Source organism: Oncorhynchus tshawytscha, linkage group LG22 (assembly GCF_018296145.1).
Source record: "Oncorhynchus tshawytscha isolate Ot180627B linkage group LG22, Otsh_v2.0, whole genome shotgun sequence".
NCBI classification, from domain to species: Eukaryota; Metazoa; Chordata; class Actinopteri; order Salmoniformes; family Salmonidae; genus Oncorhynchus; species Oncorhynchus tshawytscha.
Window position 1 is genome coordinate 21,223,802 of NC_056450.1, and position 21,469 is coordinate 21,245,270.

Below are 21,469 nucleotides of genomic sequence, written 5' to 3' on the forward strand. Positions count from 1 at the left end.
AACCAGGCATCATTGTAAGATCTGGCATGCATCAGCAATGTTCGAACAGGGGAACATGACCATAGCGATCTGATGCGCACGACTGCACAGTCGATGACATGGAACACAAACATTGGTTGATACAATGCAACACCTGAACGTCATAACATCTCCCTAACAGGGGTAGAGAACTCTTGCGCTGAGTCATATAACGAACATCTTTCATGGGACTTAGTCATGCGTGCACATATTTAAATCGTTTTTGTAACACAATCTTTACAAATTGTAATGGCTCTCTTAATCTACTAAATGTTAAACCAGCAACATGAAAATATGTTGTGGACTAGATTTGGTCCCTGTCCCCCATTTGAGAATCAGGGGTGGAACTTTTGACGTTTTAGGTAGATTCATAATAGAGTTTAACTGAAGCCTATCCTTGAATGTGTTGTGATAAGGTGCTGTGGACAAATTTGAGCATCCTTGAAGACTGACAATCAGGTTTAATACAGAATGCTTCAGCGTGGACATACTGCACAACAGCTGTCAGTGAGGCTTTGATTCATCACAGTTACGTGCATTATCTTGCTTAGTTACCAGTAGGTACTTAGAGCCATGTCTTTTTCTTTCAAAATGGTGATTAGACCAAATTAAAGTTTGTCAATAACCAGCACATTGCTGATGACTACTGTGCACCCATGCCATCATTGTGTTGTTTATGTATTCCAGACTTCCTGGAGATGGTATCGCCTACTGTAATATTCTTTGCAGGTGGTGCATGATGTTACACTTTCACTGCTGTGGTGTCATCCATTGGAGATATAGCCCAGGGCAGGTACAAGGGGCTCGCAGAGCAATTACTGCAGTAGTTTGACTATCATACTATTTCATTGTCATCACTAGTCAGTTGCTACCTAGGGCTATTCAGTTTGACTACAAAATAATGATCAATGGTGTGGAAGACATTTATTACATTTTACTGACAAGAAAAAAAGTTTGAAATAAACATTCAGTGAACAGCTTCTTATAGTACATCCTACTCCTCTCCGGCTCCTGGTAGCACAATCTTGCTTGGGTCATAGTAGTTCTCCTCCATAAGAAGAAGACCTGCAGCCTCCCTCTGTGTGATCAACCTTTCTGCTTCCCTCCTGGCCCACTGCCTCATACTGGTGAGAAAAAGACCGGTCAAAAAGACTAATCAAATAGTGTTTGATGATCAATTCAATATAGCACAGTTGTTTGCCGTAGTGCACATTGCTCTCCATTATACAAAAAAATGAATCCCATTAGCACAGTATACATGATCCCCATTTTAGCTCCAAGATGCCATCAATTTGAAAAAAGGAAAAAGTAGACGGTGCCGATTTATCAGTGCATTGAACCCTGTCACGAGCCATTGTTTTAAAAACTAGATTGTTTTAGCACGAAGACGTCCTGTCGGAATTCCGACATCTATATGCACCGGTGTCATTTTTGGAGTCCAGGAACGCAGCATTGACTTGTGGAATTGAGTGGTCTACTATCCAAAGTTCCATCAATCCATTGTAACACAGCTTATTGTCCAATGTAGCTCCATTGGTAGCGCATGGTGCTTGCGACGCCAGAGTTTTGCGTTTGATTCCCACGGGGGACCAGTTCGAAAAAAATATATGCAGTCACTACTGTAAGAGCGTCTGCTAAATGACTAAAATGTCCATTTGAAATCCTATTATTCAAAAATACTTTTCCAAAAGAAAATGTGAATTTGTGCTATGATAAGTATGCTCCTTTACCACACATCAACTGGATACTGAAATAAAAAGAACCCAAAAGTTGTACATAAGCTTTTTGTGCATATTTCAATCAAATTGTGCACATTTGTTTACTTCCCTTTTAGTGAGCATTTCTCCTTTGGCAAGATAATATATCCACCTGACAGGTTCGCATATCAAGAAGCTGAATAAACAGCATGATCATTACACATGTGCACCTTGTGCTGGGTACAATAAAAGGACACAAATGTGCAGTTGTCACACAACACAATGCCACAGATGTCTCAAGTTCTTAGGGAGCGTGCAGTTTGCATGCTGACTGCAGGAACGTCCACCAGAGCTATTGCCAGATAATTATATATTCATTTTTTTCCCCGTAAGCCATCTCCATTGATTTAAGGAATTTGGCAGTATGTCCAACCGGCCTCACAAACGCAGAACACGTAACCACACGAGCCCATTGTCATGCTATTCATCCGCCACAATCACCTCATGTTTCAGCATGATAATGCACGGACCCATGTCTAAGATCTGCACACAATTCCTGGATGTGCAAAATGTTCCAGTTCTTCCATGGCCTGCATACTCACCAGACATGTCACCCATTGAGCATGTTCGGGAAGCTCTGGATCGGTGTACGACAGTGTGTTCCAGTTCCCACCAATATCTAGCAACTTCACACAGACATTGAAGAGGAGTGGGACAACATTCCACAGGCCACAATCAACAACCTGATCAACTCTATGCGAAGGAGATGTCGTGCTGCATGGTTCTCTCCAACTGGTTCCTTTTTAAAAATGTTTTATTTACGTATCTGTGACCAACAAATGCATATCTTTATTCCCAGTTATGTGAAGTGCATAGATTAGGGCCTAATTCATTTCAATTAACTGATTTCCTTACATGAACTGTAACTCAGTAAAACCTATGAAATTGTTGTACAATTTGCCCAATAAAATTGTATTTTTGTTCAGGCATTGCCTAGATCGGCCCATTTCTTCCAAACAGCATGTGTCAAAGCTATCTTGTAAGTATTCCCTCCCCCCCAGGAACATCTGATTTGCATAAAGTTGGGCCTCATTACACTCTGGTCACATCGCCAACTGTCGTATGGTAAGTCTCCTCACATCAGGAAAGGGCCTTTTTTTAAAGTGTCAGCTTCATATTCATCTCCAGCACCACCCCAACATCAACATACAGTTGAAGTCAGAAGTTTACATACACCTTAGCCAAATACATTTAATCCCAGTTTCACAATTCCTGACATTTAATCCTAATAAAAACATTCCCTGTCTTAGGTCAGTTAGGATCACCACTTTATTTTAAGAATGTGAAATGTCAGAATAATAAGAGAGAACGATTTATTTCAGCTTTTTTCATTCATCACATTCCCAGTGGGTCAGAAGTTTACATACACTCAATTAGTATTTGGTAGCATTGCCTTTAAATTGTTTAACTTGGGTCAAATGTTTCAGGTAGCCTTCCACAAGCTTCCCACAATAAGTTGGTTGAATTTTGGCCCATCCTTCCTGACAGAGCTGGTGTAACTGAGTCAGGTTTGTAGGCCTCCTTGCTCGCACATGCTTTTTCAGTTCTGCCCACAAATTTTATATAGGCTTGAGGTCAGGGCTTTGTGATGGCCACTCTAATACCTTGACTTTGTTGTCCTTAAGCCATTTTGCCACAACTTTGGAAGTGTGCTTGGGGTCATTGTCCATTTGGAAGACCCATTTGCGACCAAGCTTTAACTTCCTGACTGATGTCTTGAGATGTTGCTTCAATATATCCACATAATTTTCCTGCCTCATGATGCCATCTATTTTGTGAAGTGCACCAGTCCCTCCTGCAGCAAAGCACCCCCACAACATGATGCTGCCACCCCCGTGTTTCACAGTTGGGATGGTGTTCTTAGGCTTGCAAGCCTCCCCCTTTTTCCTCTAAACATATCAATGGTCTTTATGGCCAAACAGTTCTATTTTTGTTTCATCATACGAGAGGACATTTCTCCAAAAAGTACAATCTTGGTCCCCATGTGCAGTTGAAAACCGTAGTCTGGCTTTTTTAATGGCGGTTTTGGAGCAGTGGCTTCTTCCATGCTGAGCGGCCTTTCAGGTTATGTCGATATAAGACTCATTTTACTGTGGCTATAGATACTTTTGTACCTGTTTCCTCCAGCCTCGTCACAAGGTCCTTTGCTGTTGTTCTGGGATTGATTTGCACTTTTCGTACCAAAGTACGTTCATCTCGAGGAGACAGAACGTGTAACCTTAGTGGTATGACAGCTGCGTGGTCCCATGGTGTTTATACTTGCGTACTATTGTTTGTACAGATGAACATGGTACCTTCAGGCGTTTGGAAATTGCTCCCAAGGATGAACCAGACATGTGGAGGTCTACAATTTTTTTCTAAGGTCTTGGCTGATTTCTTTTCATTTTCCCATGATGTCAAGCAAATAGGCACTGAGTTTAAAGGTAGGCCTTGAAATACATCCACAGGTAAACTGCAAATTGACTCATGATGTCAATTAGCCTATCAGAAGCTTCTAAAGCCATGACATCACTTTCTAGAATTTTCCAAGCTGTTTAAAAGGCACAGTCAACATAGTGTATGTAAACTTCTGACCCACTGGAATTGTGATAGTGAAATAATCTGTAAACAATTGTTGGAAAAATTACTTTGGCCATGCATAAAGTAGATGTTCTAACCGACTTGCCAAAACTATAGTTTGTTAACAAGACATTTGTGGAGTGGTTGAAAAAACGAGTTTTAATGACTCCAACATTAGTGTATGTAAACTTCCAACTTCAACTATATGTGAAAACTGCAAATTTCTATGTTTTGTAGTAACATCAGTATTTTATTTTAATTTTACCTTTATTTGACCAGGCAAGTCAGTTAAGAACAAATTCTTATTTTCAATGACGACCTAGGAACAGTGGGTTAACTGCCTGTTCAGGGGCAGAACAACAGATTTGTACCTTGTCAGCTCGGGGATTCGAACTTGCAACCTTTCGGTTACTAGTCCAACGCTCTAACCACTAGGCTACCCTGCCGCCCCGTGTGCATTGCATAATAATTGGTTGATGATGTTACTACAAAACATAGAAATTTGCAGTTTTCACATATGTTGAGGTTGTGCTGGAGATGATGAATATGAAGCGGACACTTAAAAGTCCCTAGACTTATCTTCCCCTATGTTTTTTTTTTTACTACAAAACATAGAAACGTGCAATATTCACATGTTTATGTGGTGGTGGTTTTGATGATGAATATGAAGTAGAGCAATTTTGGAATGTCCCTTTAACCGAAAATAGTGTGTTATAATAGCTATAGCTATAATAGCTGTTATAATGTAATAGCAGTGTTATATTTTTACTGTAGCTCGGCTTTTCAGTTGTCACTTACTCATTGTGCACCTACTTGCATCATTGTGCAAGTGATGAAGATCAAGCCACAAAGAGGGATGTGCAGTGTGCTTAAACATACCCATGGTCTGGTAAATAGTGGATGAAGGTACCCCCAACCACAATAGCCATGGAGATGCCAAAGAAGAAGGCCATCCTCATGTTCCACTCGTCAACGACAGGATCCTGAGAGAACCCATGATAATCTCGATTCTGTAGAGATTTGAGATATTGTTATTATGCTTTCATGCTACACTGGATTGTTTGCTAGCTAGTATTTACTACACCTGAGTGCAGTTAGTAAAGTATTTAGGCACTATGTTTGACTGAAGGAATGTGTATCGTTAAGTCAAACTATATTGAATGTGTAATATTGTCAATAATACCAGATATGAGCTGGCTAGCAAGAGTAGGGTATTTCCGTTTAGATTCAGAACCAACTCACCTTCTCGAACGCGCTGACCTCTGCGTGTCCATGACTTTCCGTGGCACGTGAGGGCTGCAAATCCGATACAGTGGCCGAACCAGCAGCACCCGAGGGTGCAGATTGCGATACGAACCGAGCCCCAAACGCCGGATTTGTGCGAAAACGGGCCAAGGCAGGCCTAAACCGTGACAACCGGGCGAGCATTTTGACAGGGCAACACTGTCGTGTCGACCCGGCACCGGAATTTTTTGCCCTTTTCTTCAGCTTGTGGAACTGAAGCAGATCATTTCAAAAGAGGTTATTGATCGCCGCCTACTGGGCGGGATGTGTCTGCTGTCAGTGGATGTCACCTACCACGAGCACAGCCTACTGGAAATAATGAGATAAGGCAGTTAGTTGCGAAAATATATTTCTTATGAGGTGCAATGTTTGTTGAGCAAATATTGAATCAAATTCAAGATTTCAACGAATTAAAAAAATACGTGAAAAAACGAGCTCCCTTGCCTTTCTAGCACTAACACCCGCACTTTTATTTTCTTACTAGCACTGACTTTGCTGATAGAGGCTTTGAGAAGTTTAACTTATTATGGCTATGATTTGTGGTTTTCTCGACTAGCAACCTTTTAGATGATCTGTAAATCGCTCTGGTAAAGAGCGTCTGCTAAATTACAATTATTTTTTTTAAAGGCAAACGTTATGCACTTTTATTGGGCAAATTGCCAAAATTGCTTCATATATTTCCAAATTGCTTCATTCATACAGTGATTAGAATGACTGTCTTCAAAATGTATGGTAATCAGGCATCCAAGATCTTAAACTGTATCTCTAATACACTGCCTGTCGCTTTTATACTATTTGATTACATATTTTTTATTTCACTTTCATCTTTTATATTGCCTAAAGTCTTTAAGTCTTCTATGTTTAAAACCTCTACAGGATCGGTGGGTCCCCGTGGGACGGTTGAGCTAACGTAGGCTAATGCGATTAGCATGAGGTTGTAAGTAATAAGACAATTTCCCAGGACATAGACATATCTGATATTGGCAGAAATTATTGTTAATCTAACTGCACTGTCCAATTTACAGTAGCTATGAAAGTGAAAGAATACCATGCTATTGTTTGAGAGTGCACAGTTTTAAACTTGAAAAGTTATTAATAAACCAATTAGGCACATTTGGGCAGTCTTGATACATTTTGAACAGAAATGCAATGGTTCATTGGATCAGTCTAAAACGTTGCACATGCACTGCTGTCATCTAGTGGCCAACATTTAAATTGCACCTGGGCTGGAATAATACATTATGGCCTTTCTCTTGCATTTCAAAGATGATATATATATATATATATATATTTGTATTATCTTTTACCAGATCTAATGTCTTATATTCTCCTACATTCATTTCACATTTCTACAAACTTCAAAGGGTTTCCTTTCAAATGGTATCAAGAATATGCATGTCCTGAGCTACAGGCAGTTAGATTTGGGTGGATCCTTAAACATAGTGCATCTGGCATTTTGTGCAACAATTGCGTAACAATGCTGCAAAAAGGTCATGATGGTCAGGGGGAGGTATGAGTTTATTAACCTTACGGGAATGGGAAGCATGCCCTTTCCTATTTGTTTCCAAATTCCAATAAAGTGAAACATAAACCAGAGGGAAGAGGTGAAGTGAGAGGGCCCACTCCTGTGAGAATACAGCAATAAGTAGACCAATCATAGAGAGACTAATATGCAGAGCAGATCACCTGCCTTATTCGCCTTTGGGACGACTCCCATTGTTAGGGCAGAGACAATACCATCTCGTCATTATATACAGTATCTCTGGAGAAGCCTGCTAGGTGAGAGTGGACAGAGAGCTAGAGTAAGAAATACTAGGCATAGACCGACAGAGAAATGGTACAGGTGTTGTGGACTTCATTGGTTTTGCTGATCACCTTCAGGGAATCAGGTCAGTGACTTTATTATTGTTGTTTAAAAATAAATATTTATTTTCAACCTCATAACATCAGTAAACTAAATGTGATATTTAGTATATTGAGTTGTGAATACAACACTTCACTATTATGTTAGACACATCACGTTACTTTTTAATAATATGATAAAATGCTAGAAAAAAGGATTGTTCTAGTCACTGCTTCAATCTATATGTTTCCAGTATCACAGGAGGTGAAATGTTACAGCAGGTTTGATAATGGGGATTGTGGCGATCTCCTGGGAGAGGTGACAATTGAAGACTGTTGTCTTAACCCTCACTATGGCTACATTGGAGCAGATGGAAAATGCAAGTTTTGTGGGTGAGTCTCAATTGGTTTCAGATTTGGACGACAATGTCCCAGTGCAGGATGTGATATGGTGTGTTTTATGTCACCTGTAGCCCAGCTTCGTGGTCTGAATGGACTCCTTGGGGCCGCTGCTCTGTCCCCTGTAAGGAGGGAGTTTCGCAGAGACGGCGAGAATGCCAGGGACGTGGAAAATGTACTCTGAACAGTAGCCTTGAAGAGCTTCAGAAACTAACGTTAGAGACCAAAGTTTGCATTGAGCCAGACTGTTGTCCAGGTACAGATCCCTTCTAACAGTCAGGGAACATACATTCAATAATATCTGAAGTCAAGGTATTTTGTGCCTCTTTTAATGATCTTGCTGAAAATTGTACAGAACATGGACAATGGAGCAAGTGGGGTGAGTGGCAGCCCTGTTCAGCAACTTGTGAGAAGGGCATGAGAAAGAGAATGAGGACATGCACCGAACCACCACCTAGATGTGGAAGCAGCTGCGAAGGTCCAAGTGAAGAGGAGGAACACTGCTTGGTTGATCGCGTCTGTCCAAGTAAAGACCATCATGATTTAGACACACTCTATTCCTTCACGTAATGCAATAACCATCTCCATACATGATACAAGTTTGACGTGTTTTCACCACTCACCTCCTATTTCAACTGTAGCCCATGGTGGTTGGTCAAACTGGGAGAGTTGGCAGCCATGCTCAGGCACTTGTGCAAGGGAGGATTTACCCAGACCTACACAGCGGCGCTACAGATCATGCTCCAATCCACCACCATCCTCAGTGCCCCCTGGTGATGAATGCCCTGGGTTAGGGAGCGAAACTAGGACCTGTGATGAGCTTCCTTCATGTCCTGGTAAATGACATGGCAAAGCATTAAAATTTTCCTCTGAGGTTCTGACTGATATCCTAAAGCTATTGCTTGTATTCATACACAGAATGTAGCAATAACATGTACTCATAGTGTATGTCAAACAAACCTCCCGATTATCCTCAACAGTGAATGGTAACTGGGGACCGTGGGGCCCCCCCAGCTCCTGCTCCGTTACCTGTGGGGTTGGGGTTAATGAAATGCTCAGACAGTGTGACAACCCAGCCACTAAACATGGAGGTCTGCCCTGCTCTGGATCTAATAAAGACACACAAATCTGCAATACCAAAAACCATTGCCCAGGTAAAATACTGACAGCCAGAGAATAACCCATTCCCTCTGCCCATTTCATCAGTTATTAACCTCTGAGCAAATGTTGTTTTTAGTGAATGAGTCATTTGATCAAACTTAGCCTCTCTTGAGAGGATTATAGCGTTCACACAACTGAGGTCAGATGTTTATTTTAGTCACTGTAATTATAATATTATATACTTTAACAGTAATACTATTACTGTTGTTATGATATGGGCGTAGTTTAGTGTTCGCAAAAGATAGACAGCACCCTTCTACACCACATCTCTAGGTGTCAACGGTAACGGGGTCCAAGTATTGTGCGAGGCCTTGATAAGCACACAGGTACGGCCTGCCAGTGTTTGTTTTGCGTTACCTTTTTAGTTTTGTTTTTTTGTTCTTTTCTTTTTGTATATAATTATTTTCGTCACCATAAACTGAACAAATGGCTGGCCAACCTGGGGTTCAAGACGGTGCTGGCCCTGGACCGAGTTAAGGTTGCTGTCCCCTGGGGCACATGCTGTCCGCATACTTTTACTTTTCACATAAATGCACAGATTAAATCAGGTTACAGACCATTTAGCTAGTCCTAGGATCCCTAGACATAGCGAGTGTATCAACATCTGTAGGCTAGCTAGTTGGTTTCGTAACACTGTATATGGTATTCAGTAGTGAAACCATTTTATCCTTCAAGCCCTCCTAAGAACTGAAAGACTTCCCATGGGGATAATAGTTATTTCTTTGTTCCACAGTGGATGGTCAGTGGTCGCAGTGGGGGACATGGGAAGAATGTAAATCTAATAGAGGAAACATTAAATGTCGAAAAATTGGTGGACAGCAAAGACGCCAAAGATGGTGTGAACACACAGGTTTTGGTGGGTTGACGTGTGAAGGAAAGATCACAGACTACAGGCCCTGCTTTGACATTAAATCTTGCTACTGTGAGTTCATTTTTTTTCCATTGATTGAGCTGTGTTTGATTTGATGCCTCTTTCAACTTTAATTCAATCCAAGTGTTGCATTGTTTTTCAGTGATAGTTGAATACAAATCAGATTTCATGACCAGTAGGCTAAGAAGTTATGTTCCTCACATAATGCTTCGCTTGTGTTTAGTTGATAGTAAGTTGAGTGAATGGAGTGAGTGGAGTCATTGTGAGCCCCCCTGTGGAGAAGGAGTCAAAAGGACCAGAGAACGCAAGTGCATACCTAATCTCTCAGAATACCCGTAAGGAGACTGTATAGTATACTGTTATTACACACTGATTAACCAAGTAATTTGTGTGTATCTACTCTTATGCCTCTCAATAAGTAGGCTAAACATGATTTAGGCATTGCTTGGGCTCAGTGGCACATTCAATATTATCTGGTGCGGTGTGAAATCTGTGCACTCTGCTATTGTTTGGTGTGTCAGGTGTAAATTGGGTGAATCTAACTCTTTATTTGCTATTTGTTTCCATGCCAGGGAGGCAATAGGGTATCCTATTAAGGCTAAAGCATATTTTGAAGGGAAGCCAAAAGTGAACTGCACACTGTTGAAGGACACAAAAGAGACTCTGGCTTGTATAAAGGTTCCTCTATGTGACACATAGGTAATACCTTATCATTAACATTGATTTCACAGTTGCAATATCAATTTTAAATGGACTTTGGTCAGCTCTAATGCAATCTCTAAATGTCTGACTTTTTTCAGAGTCTTTTGATCAAAACACAAGCCTGGAGGGGGATAAGGATTGTCAACTTAGAAAATGACACATTGAATTGTCTAGCCATGTGATTTCACTGCTTTTGGTCACATATGTCTATGCAGCCTTCATGAACCAGTAGTAACACAGAGTAGTTTATTATGACTACACTTTTCATAATAATGTATTTTCCTAAAGAAATAAAAAGACATTAAAGCAATTCCTTGATAGGAAGTGAACAGTCTATGAAGTCTTTTAATTTCAAATGCAGTATTGCATTAACTGTAGTGATTATTGAAAACTTCATTCATGCATAACAAATTGTGTGGTGCCAGGACAACAACATCTCCCTCAATGTGAGCAAGACAAAGGAGCAGATCATGGACCACAGGAAAAGTTGTGCCGAACAGGCCCCCATTAACATTGATGGGGCTGTCATGGAGCGGGTTGAGAGTTTCAAGTTCCTTGGTGTCCCTATCACCAACAAACTATCATGGTCCAAACACACCAAGACAGTCGTGAAGAGGTCACGAGAATGAAAAATATTTGGCATGGGTCCCCAGATCCTCATAAAGTTATACAGCTGCACAATCGGGAGCATCCTGATCAGTTGCATCACCGTCCAGTATGGCAACTGCTAGGCATCTGACCGTAAGGCCCTACAGAGGGTAGTGCGTACGGCCCAATACATCATTGGGCCCAAGCTTCCTGCCATCCAGGACCTACACTAACATTCAAAAGTTTGGGGTCACTTAGAACAGTCCTTGTTTTGAAAGAAACTCTATTTTTTTTGTCTATTAAAATAACATCAAATTGATCAGAAATACAGTGTAGACATTGTTAATGTCGTAAATCACTACTGTAGCTGGAAACAGTTGATTTAAAAAAAAATGGAATATCTATATAAGCGTACAGAGGCCCATTATCAGCAACCATCACTCCTGTGTTCCAATGGCATGTTGTGTTAGCTAATCCAAGTTTATCATTTTAAAAGGCTAATTGATCATTAGAAAACCCTTTTGCAATTATATTAGCACAGCTGAAAACTGTTGTCCTGATTTAAAGAAGCAATAAAACTGGTCTTCTTTAGACTAGTTGAGTATCTGGAGCATCAGCATTTGTGGTTTCGATTACAGGCTCAAAATGGCTAGAAACAAATAACTTTCTTCTGAAACTCATCAGTCAATTCTTGTTCCGAGAAATGAAGGCTATTCCATGCGAGAAATTGCCAAGAAACTGAAGATCTCGTACAACGCTGTGTACTACTCCCTTCACAGTACAGCGCAAACTGGCCTAACCACAACTGAGCAAAAGGACAAGTACATTAGAGTGTCTAGTTTGAGAAACAGGCCTTACAAGTCCTCAACTGGCAGCTTCATTAAATAGTACCCGCAAAACACCAGTCTCAACGTCAACAGTGACTCTGGGATGCTGGCCTTCTGAATACTTATGTAAATAAGGTATTTTGTTTTTTACATTTTTAATACAATTCAAATATTTCTAAAAACCTTATTTTGCTTTGTCATGATGTGATATTGTGTGTTGTCACGTTGGTATGAGGGTGGGGAGACAGGCGCAGGAATGCGTAATAGGGTTTGTTATTACACCCAAATTACGGTGTGCCGTGTAAAGGCACCTGGACGAAGACCAAACAAACACTATACAAAACACATGGTTGAAACCCAAACAAAAGCGAGGAGTACCTTGAATAAATAACACAAGTGTGAGATGAGACGCGTAATCATCTGCAAAATCCACAATAGTACGAAAGCCAAAATACACAGCACAGGTACTCACATGAACCAACAGACATAGTAACAATAATCGACAGGACAATGGTAAACCAAAGACACACTTATACAATTACTAATCACTGGGAATAGGGGCCAGGTGTGATTAATGAAAGTTCCGGAGGATTCCGTGACATGTGTAGATTGATGAGGAACATGTTATTTAATCCATTTTAGAATAAGGCTGTAACGTAACAAAATGTGGAAAAAGCCACTGGGTCTGAATACTTTCCGAATGCACTGTATGCAAATACATACTAGCATGTGCCAAAAGGAGCTCTCTTGCCCATGCTTGGTTCTGTCCACCTCCTTGCTTGTTCTGCCCACAATTGGAAATGACAGGCTGTGGTCTATCTTTTTTATTTTACCTAGGCAAGTCAGTTAAGAACAAATTCTTATTTTCAATGACAGCCTAGGAACAGTGGGTTAACTGCCTGTTCAGGGGCAGAACAACAGACTTGCCAGTTTGGGAGTTTTGAACTTGCAACCTTCCGGTTGCTACTCTAACCACTAGGCTACCCTGCCGCCCCAGGTTAGTTCTAAAAATATTTAGTTGCGAGTACTAATCCCACATGGGGAAGATATTTTTTTTCTCCAAATACTTTATTTACAATATTCATCCCATGCCCACACACTTCTAATTCTGAAAAGGGAAAGTATACCTGTGAGAGGGGTCGCCCTGGTAGTAGTTGGAGGTTTTTATACACTACCCAAAACCAATCTGAGTTCATTTGACCATTGGAAAATGAGCTACTTCTTAAATACTGCAATGCGTGGTGGATTGAATTGAGCCACTCATTTTAATTTTCAAGGTGATGACTGCACTTTTCCTCCTAAATGTGAGCACACTTTTTTTCTTGCGCCCCATGGGGGATTCAAACGTATACCATAAGTGGCAATAGATAGAACTCTAAGCTTTACCATTGTGAGATAAAGGTAATTGTATTATCAGAGCGTGCCAGTGGACTTCTGTTAAGAATGCTTTAATGATAAAATGTTGGGATCATGTACAACTACGTTCATTTATAAATATTTATGAGCAATTCCCCCTACCCACAACTTCTCACCTGAGGTGTGTTCAGTTTGCTTGAATGTTTGCTACGTTTTGGAATGGTTTGTACTGAACGACACGTTTCCCAAAATCGTTCTTGTATGTGTTTGAAGACATTGAGGTACATTTGCTCCTGTTTGGGGGTGGCGAGGTGTGGCTTGAAGCGATGAGTGATGTATTTAAAGGGCAGTAGCCATGCTGACAGCGTTCCAAAACCAACCCCTTCCCGTTTTTCAACTGGTTGTTCAGTACAGCACCGTTTCCGTTCAATTGAAGATTCCAGAATGTGAAAGCTTACTGAACGCAGCCCAGAATGGATTTTTTGCAAATTTGAAGGGTTTTGGCAAAGGCTGAAGTAGGGGTTGAGAGTTAACCTTTAAGGCAGGCATGTCATACTCATTCCACGGAGGGCTTTTCAATTAAAACCTAGACACCCACGTGAGGGGAGTTCCTTACTAATTACACCGGTTCTTCGCAGCTAGCTAGTTGCTGCCAAGTGGCTATTGTGGCTAACGCCCTTGTCCAGAAGCATGCACCAGTTAGCCTCGAGCTAGGCCCATCTCCCGGCTAGCAAACGAAGTACACCACCTACAATACCTCTCTTGCCAATTGGCCTGGACCCTTTATTGACACGGAGCCTCGCCGATCCATCAAGACTGGTCTGCTGGCGTAATTCGGCCGATGTGCTCTCAACCGGCCTCTGCTTCGCAGATGTTGGTGATGATCCTTCTGCTAGACCCGGATTGCTAGCTTCCTGAATGCCGTGTCTCCCGCTCATCGTCATTTTACCCGTTGTTGTCCTAGCTGTTTACCCGTTGTTGTCTCACCCGTTGTTGTCTTAGCTCTTCCAATCAACACCTGTGATTGCTTTATGCCTTTCTCTAATGTCAATATGCCTTGTTTAGGGCAGCTCTCATTGTTTTATTTGACTGCGGAACCCCTAGTCCTGCTCAACATGCCTCAGATAGCCCCCTTCTCCCACCCCCCACACATGTGGAGACCGCATTTAGCTTAACTGGCGCCTCCAGAGATGCAACCTTTCTCATCGTCACTCAATGCCTAGGTTTACCCCCACTGTACTCGCACCCTACCATACCCTTTTCTGTACACTATGCCCTGAATATACCCCTACCACGCCCAGAAATTAGCTCCTTTTATTCTCTGCTCCCAAAGCACTAGACGACCAGTTCTTATAGTCTTTAGCCGTACCCTCATTCTACTCCTCCTCTGTTCCTCTGGTGATGTAGAGGTTAACCTAGGCCCTGTGTGTCCCCAGGCACTCTCATTTGTTGACTTCTGCAACCGTAAAAGCTTTGGGTTCTTGCATGGTAACATCAGAAGCCTCCTTCCTAAGTTTGCTTTATTCACTGCTTTAGCACACTCCGCCAACCCTGATGACCTAGCCGTGTCTGAATCCTGGATTAGGAATGCCACCAAAAATTCTGAAATGCAAGTTTTGTGGGTGAGTCTCAATTGGTCTACCCTATAGCCCGGTGCAGATGTTGTCTGTAATACATGGCTTCTGGTTGGGGTATGTACTTATGGTCACTTTTGGAAAGACATCATCAATGCACTTATTGATGCAGCTGGTGACTGATGTGGTATACTCAATCTATCTGCAATATTAAAGCTGATCTACCCCCTAAAAAATATGTTATAATTTTGTATTATTTTATTATGACCCCACACTTCTAAAACCAAAGTTGTGCCCCTGGGTACATTACCAAACTTTTTTTCGGTGTTTAATGGGAACTCCGCCATTCAAAAAATATCAGAGCGATGACTGTTTTGGTAAAACCCTTCAATTGTTTTGGTAAAAAGCTGATGCATGGGACTGGAGAAATGTATTCACTCTAAAATTCAAAGCCAGAGCCATGACATCAACATAAACCATGTTTTGAGGCTTTACATTGCTTGTTTACAATGACATTGTATACGAACAATTAAGTAAAAGAAGCTTATATTCTGGGTTCTGATGGTGTACGACAGTTGAACTAAGCTCATGGGGCACTTATAACGTATACTCTTCCAGGATCAGTGGGTATGTAACGGTAATGTATAATAACAGAAAGTCGATTTAGTCATGCCAGTTTTCTGTTTTTGTATAGTGGCCGAAATAGCTCAGTTGGGAGAGCGTTAGACTGAAGATCTAAAGGTCCCTGGTTCGATCCCTGGTTTCGGCAGTTAATTTTTCCTATGTAGCAGTCTCGCGGAACTGTCCTTTTACGGTACGTTACCTGATGGGTGTTTTGACTTTATTTTGCACTACCTGCGTTGATGCCAACTACATAGAAAGGTTGCCTCTCTCGTTCTGTTCTCACTTTATATTCACAACACCCGGCCCGTATATGGATGGAACAATGACGTTATAAACACAGAGTTTCTAAACCCAGAGACGCAACATCGCGAGATTTACGGGAACGCTTGTAGGCAAACTAAATAGACCAATCCGGGGATATTTATTTATTTAAATTTGTTGTATTTTTATTATTTTTTATTATTATATATTTTTTTAAATTAACAGCACATCCATACAGGAAGTACATGTTGGAACACAAGTATATATAAATAGTATACAAAGGACAATTGGGCTTGGGGGTACAATATCACATTACACAAGGACCTTAATAAGGGACATACATACACTTATAATTCTGACAGCTTTTTTGTTAGTAGAGTATTTAATTGTCTTGAAATATAGTTCAATTTATTTTTGTAAGGTAATAAAATGTGGTGTTTCGTTTGTAAATTTAAATTTGTGAATATGAGATTTGGCCAAAAGAATAATGAAATTAATTACTTGAATTGTTTCAGCTTTTTCTATTGTAGGTAAAGAATCCAAGTAGTACATCTCTCCACAATAGTGTAAAATCTTCATAAATGTGTTCAATTATAAATCTACTGATGTCTTGCCACAGTTTCCTTACATGAACACAATGCCAAAAAAGATGCAACACTGTTTCTGGGTTTTCATTACAAAAGGTACAATTTGAGTTTATGTTTTCCTTAAACATCTTCATTTAGTGGTTGGCAGGATAATATTTATGAACAATTTTAAAGGAAACTTCCTTAATTTTGTTAATAAATAAGCAACATCCAAACTTTTTTCCAACAGATATCATCAATCAAACCATTCCAATAAGGCATGACATAAGGTATAGAAACAAAATCCTGCTGAAACAAGGTTCGTATTGCTCTGTTGTTGAATGGACCAAAAGATAAACATCTTTCCTACTGATGAGTCAACAGGGTTAATGGAAGGTAGGCTCTGAGGGTCAGGTATTGACACATTCCTGAATAATAAAGCAATACCTGAGGGAATGGCAACTTTGTAAAGTGATAAGAATTCCTTATAAATAAGTTTTAAAAAACTCTGCATTTGCAAGTTGGCTCACCAATAGGATGTTATTTCAGAACCAATATTTAAAAAACAAATAAGTATCAATGGCTGTGCGAAGTTGCTGGATATTAGCTGGAACTGGAACACACTGTCGTTCACATCAATCCAGAGCATCCCAAACATGCTCTATGGGTGACATATCTGATGAGTATGTAGGCCATGGAAGAACTGGGATAATATCAGCTTCAAGGAATTGTGTACAGATCCTTGCGACATGGGGCTGTGGATTATCATGCTTAAACATGAGATGATGGAGGTGGAGGAATGGCACGACAATGGGCCTCAGGATCTCGTCACGGTATCTTTTTGCATTCAAATTGCCATCGATAAAATGCAATTGTGTTCATTGTCCATAGCTTATGCCTGCCCATACCATAACCCCACTGCAACCATGGGGCACTCACAAATTTGACATCAAACCGTTCACCCACACAATGCCATACACGTGGTCTGTGGTTGTGAGGCCGGTTGGACATACTGACAAATTCTCTAAAATGACGTTGGAGAGGTTTTATGATAGAGAAATTAACATTACCTCTCTCTCGCAACTGCTCTGGTGGACATTCCTGAAGTCAACATGCCAATTGCACGCTCCATCAAAACTTGAGACATCAGTGGCATTGTGTTGTGTGACAAAATGGCATATTTTAGTGACCTTTTATTATCCCCAGCACAAGGTGCACTTGTGTAATTATCATGCTGTTTAATCAGCTTTTTGATATGCCACACCTGTCAGGTGGATGGATTGTCTTAGCAAAGGAGAAATGCTCACTAACAGGGATGTAAACAAATTAGTTTACAAAAGTTGAGAAATAAGCTTTTGTGCGTATGGAACATTTCCGGGATCTTTTATTTCAGCTCATGAAACATGGGAACAACACTTTACATGTTGTGTTTATATTTTTGTTCAGTGTACATTTTCATCATAAAATAAGATGCTTTCTTCCATGGGACTAATCTAGATAGATACAGTACCTTCGAAAGTATTCACACCCCTTGACTTCTTCCACATTTTTTTGTTACAGCTTGAATTTAAAATGAACTAAATGTAGATTTTATTTTGTCACTGGCCCACACAATACCCTATAATATCAAAGTGGAATTATCTTTTTTGAAATGTATACATATTAATAAAAAATGAAAAGCTGAAATGTCTTGAGTCAATCAGTATTCAACCCCTTTGTTATAGCAAGGCTAAATAAATTCAGGAGTAAAAATGTGCTTAACAAATCACATAATAAATAGCATGGACTCACTGTGTGCAATAGTAGTGTGAGAAGATAGGTGAGAAAAAAAAATTGAATTCAGGATGTAACACAACAAAATCTGGAATAAGTCAAAGGGTATGAATACTTTCTGAAGGCACTGTATCAGGATTTTGTTGTCTGGTTCGTTAAAATATGCAGTATTTATTATTGTCCATGGCACCATCTACACTTGGTATTAATAAGATTTAAAATCGAAAATACAGTCAACATGATTACTTAGAATCTATGAAAATGTTTCCAGTATATTATGAGATTATGCTCTATTTCAAAATGTGTCCAGCATGCCTGCAGGACTTCACACTCACTGAAATGACTTATAGACAATACTTGTATACACAAATTCAACCCATTCTCTAGCCTGTCTTCCCTACACCTAAAGCTAAATGTACTACTTCACTTGATGAAGGCATTTTGTGCTGGGTATTGGCATTTCAAAATATTTTAACCCACATTCTCATTGTCCTTGTCCGATACATAGCACTTACAGTACCCTTAAAAAGAAATCAATCAACATTAATGGCTACACACAAGCTGTTCAATATGAAGATAATTAAGCCTTGTTGGTGGAGTAAATAAAGATGAGTATCAAGCTCACAAAAAAACTAACATAAATCAAGGCTACATGTACACAATTACTTCTGGTGATAAGGCACTTCACTGCAAAGAGGTTCCATATAGGCTTACTCTATACAACAAAATGAAGTAATGTCCTCTTCTTGTTACATGGTGTATCAGGACCACATTTCCAATGCTACTGCACATTAAACCATGATACCAACATTCAGTAGGCAAACGTTGCGGAACATTGCAGATAGAAATGTCATGAAAAGAGTTGACATGAAGAATTGGAAAGAGATCTCCAAAAATAAAAATAAATTCCTGAAGTGTACTTTTTGGAGACAAGGATTTTCCATGATGCCTATGTTATTTTACATGTCAGAGTCAGATTTGTTCTACATAATATACACTGAACAAAAATATAAACGCAACATGCAACAATTTCGAAGATTTTACTGAGTTACAGTTCATATAAGGAAATCAGTCATTTGAAATGAATTCATTAGGCCCTAATATAAGGATTTCACATGACTGGGAATACAGATATGCATCTGTTGGTCACAAATACCTTTTTTTAAAAAGGTAGGGGCGTGGATCAGTAAACCAGTCAGTATCTGGTGTGACCACTATTTTCCTCATGCAGTATATCTTCTTTGCATAGAGTTGATCAAGCTGTTGATTGTGGCCTGTGGAATGTTGTCCCACTCCTGTTCAATGGCTGTGCGAAGTGGCGGGACCTGGAACACAATGTCATACACATTGATCCAGAGCATCCCAAACAGGCTCAACGGGTGACATGTCTGGTGAGTATGCAGGCCATGGGAGAACTGGGACATTTTCAGCTTCCAGAAATTGTGTACAGATCCTTGCGACATGCATTATCATGCTGAAAAATGAGGGGATGGCGACAGATTAATGACACGACAATGGGTCTCAAGAACTCACCACGGTATCTCTGTGGATTCAAATTGCTTATGCCTGTCCATACCATAACCCTACTACCACCATGGGGCACTCTGTTCACAACGATGACCCACACAACGCTATATGGCTGAGGTTGTTAGGCCAGTTGGACATACAGCCAAATTCTCTAAAACAACATTGGAGGCGGCTAATGGTAGAGAAATTAAAATTAAATTATCTGGCAATAGCTCTGGTGGACATTCCTGCAGTCACCATGCCAATTGAAGGCTCCCTTCAAAACCTGAGACATCTGTGGCATTGTGTTGTAACAAAAGCGCACATTTTTGAGTGGTCTTTTATTGTCCCCAGCACAAGGTGTACCTTTGTAATGATCATGCTGTTTAATCAGCTTCTTGATATGCCACACCTGTCAGGTGGATGGATTATCTTTGCAAAGTTGAAGTGCTCATTAACAGGGATGTAAACAAATTTGTGCACAACATTTGAGAGAAATAAGCTTTTTGTGCATACATACAATTTCTGGAATCTTTTATTTCAGCTCATGAACCATGTGACCAACACTTTACATGTTGCGTTTATATTTTTGTTGAGTATATTTCTACCTGGATGTTACACAACGTTCTGTCCTGTTGAAAGTGGCCCATAAAATTCACAATGGAATGTTTCGCTTCAGAGGAAAACTTTGAACACTCAATCGAATATCTTACAGGAAAAGAGAATTCTCCCGCCATACAGTTCCAGACAAATATATTGGCACTCTTGCACTTTTCTTTAATTCCCTATTTCTTCTAAAATAAGTTGAAATTGAAAAAAAGCTTTAGGTCTCCACACCTGGTTATTGGATTGCCAACATTGCAGAACCAATTGATTTTTGTAAACTTTATTTTCTAAACTAAAATTGTAAACTTAAGACAAATGGCATGGACAACATTATTGGCACCCCAGAGCTATAGTACTTGGTGGCACAGACTTTTGCAAGACACAATGCCTTTGGAAAGTATTCAGAACTCTTGACGTTTCCACATTTTGTTATTCTAAAATTGATTCAATTGTTTTTTCCCCCCTCAAATCTACACACAATAGCCCATAATGACCAAACAAAAACAGGTTCAGAAATTTTCACAAATGTATATAAAATTTTTTTTTTTTTTTTAAATATATATATTATATATATATATATATATATGTATATATTACATTTACATAAGTATTCAGACTCTTTACTCAGTACTTTGTTGAAGCACCTTTGGCAGCGATTACAGCCTCAAGTCTTTTTGGGTATGACACTAGAAGCTTGGCACACCTGTATTTGGGGAGTTTCTCCCATTCCTCTCTGCAGATCCTCTGGATGGAGAGAGTCGCTGCATAGCTATTTTCAGTTCTCTCCAGAGATATTCGATCGGGTTCAAGTCCGGGCTCTGGCTGGGCCACTCAAGGACATTCACAGACTTGTCCCAAAGCCACTCCTGCGTTGTTTTTACTGTGTGCTTAGGGTCATCGTCCTGTTGTAAGGTGATCCTTCACCCCAGTCTGAGGTCCTGAGCGTTCTGGAGCAGTTTTTCATCAAGGATCTCTCTGTAGTTTGCGCCGTTCATCTTTCCCTCGATCCTGACTAGTCTCTCAGTCCCTGCCGCTGAAAAACATCCCCACAGCATGATGCTGCCACCACCATGCTTCATCGTAGGGAGGGTGCCAGGTTTCCTCCAGACGTGATGCTTGGCATTCAGGCCAAAGAGATCAATCTTGGTTTCATCAGATCAGAGAATGTTGTTTCTCATGGTCAGAGAGCCCCTTA

The 21,469-nt window shown here is 40.3% G+C and overlaps 2 protein-coding genes and 1 non-coding gene across 3 annotated transcripts; 2 read left to right on the top strand and 1 right to left on the bottom strand.

The window, feature by feature from the left end:
• Positions 1-925: 925 nt before the first annotated feature.
• Positions 926-5,837, bottom strand: LOC112222050 (NADH dehydrogenase [ubiquinone] 1 beta subcomplex subunit 11, mitochondrial). The gene is made up of 3 exons (XM_024384611.2): positions 5,577-5,837; positions 5,214-5,344; positions 926-1,142 (listed from the first exon to the last, which is right to left on the bottom strand). The coding sequence occupies exons 1-3, from the start codon at positions 5,760-5,762 to the stop codon at positions 1,013-1,015; spliced, it is 447 nt and encodes a 148-aa protein (XP_024240379.1). The 5' UTR covers positions 5,763-5,837; the 3' UTR covers positions 926-1,012.
• A 1,463-nt stretch (positions 5,838-7,300) lies between these two features.
• cfp (complement factor properdin) lies at positions 7,301-10,927 on the top strand. Its single transcript, XM_024384612.2, has 10 exons — positions 7,301-7,507; positions 7,715-7,853; positions 7,934-8,115; positions 8,215-8,385; positions 8,501-8,695; positions 8,840-9,013; positions 9,754-9,942; positions 10,115-10,226; positions 10,464-10,590; positions 10,692-10,927. The coding sequence occupies exons 1-9, from the start codon at positions 7,453-7,455 to the stop codon at positions 10,588-10,590; spliced, it is 1,344 nt and encodes a 447-aa protein (XP_024240380.1). The 5' UTR covers positions 7,301-7,452; the 3' UTR covers positions 10,692-10,927.
• Positions 10,928-15,634: 4,707 nt separating this feature from the next.
• Positions 15,635-15,707, top strand: trnaf-gaa. Its single transcript has one exon. It is a non-coding gene; the product is annotated as a tRNA-Phe (tRNA).
• The last annotated feature ends 5,762 nt before the right edge of the window (positions 15,708-21,469 follow it).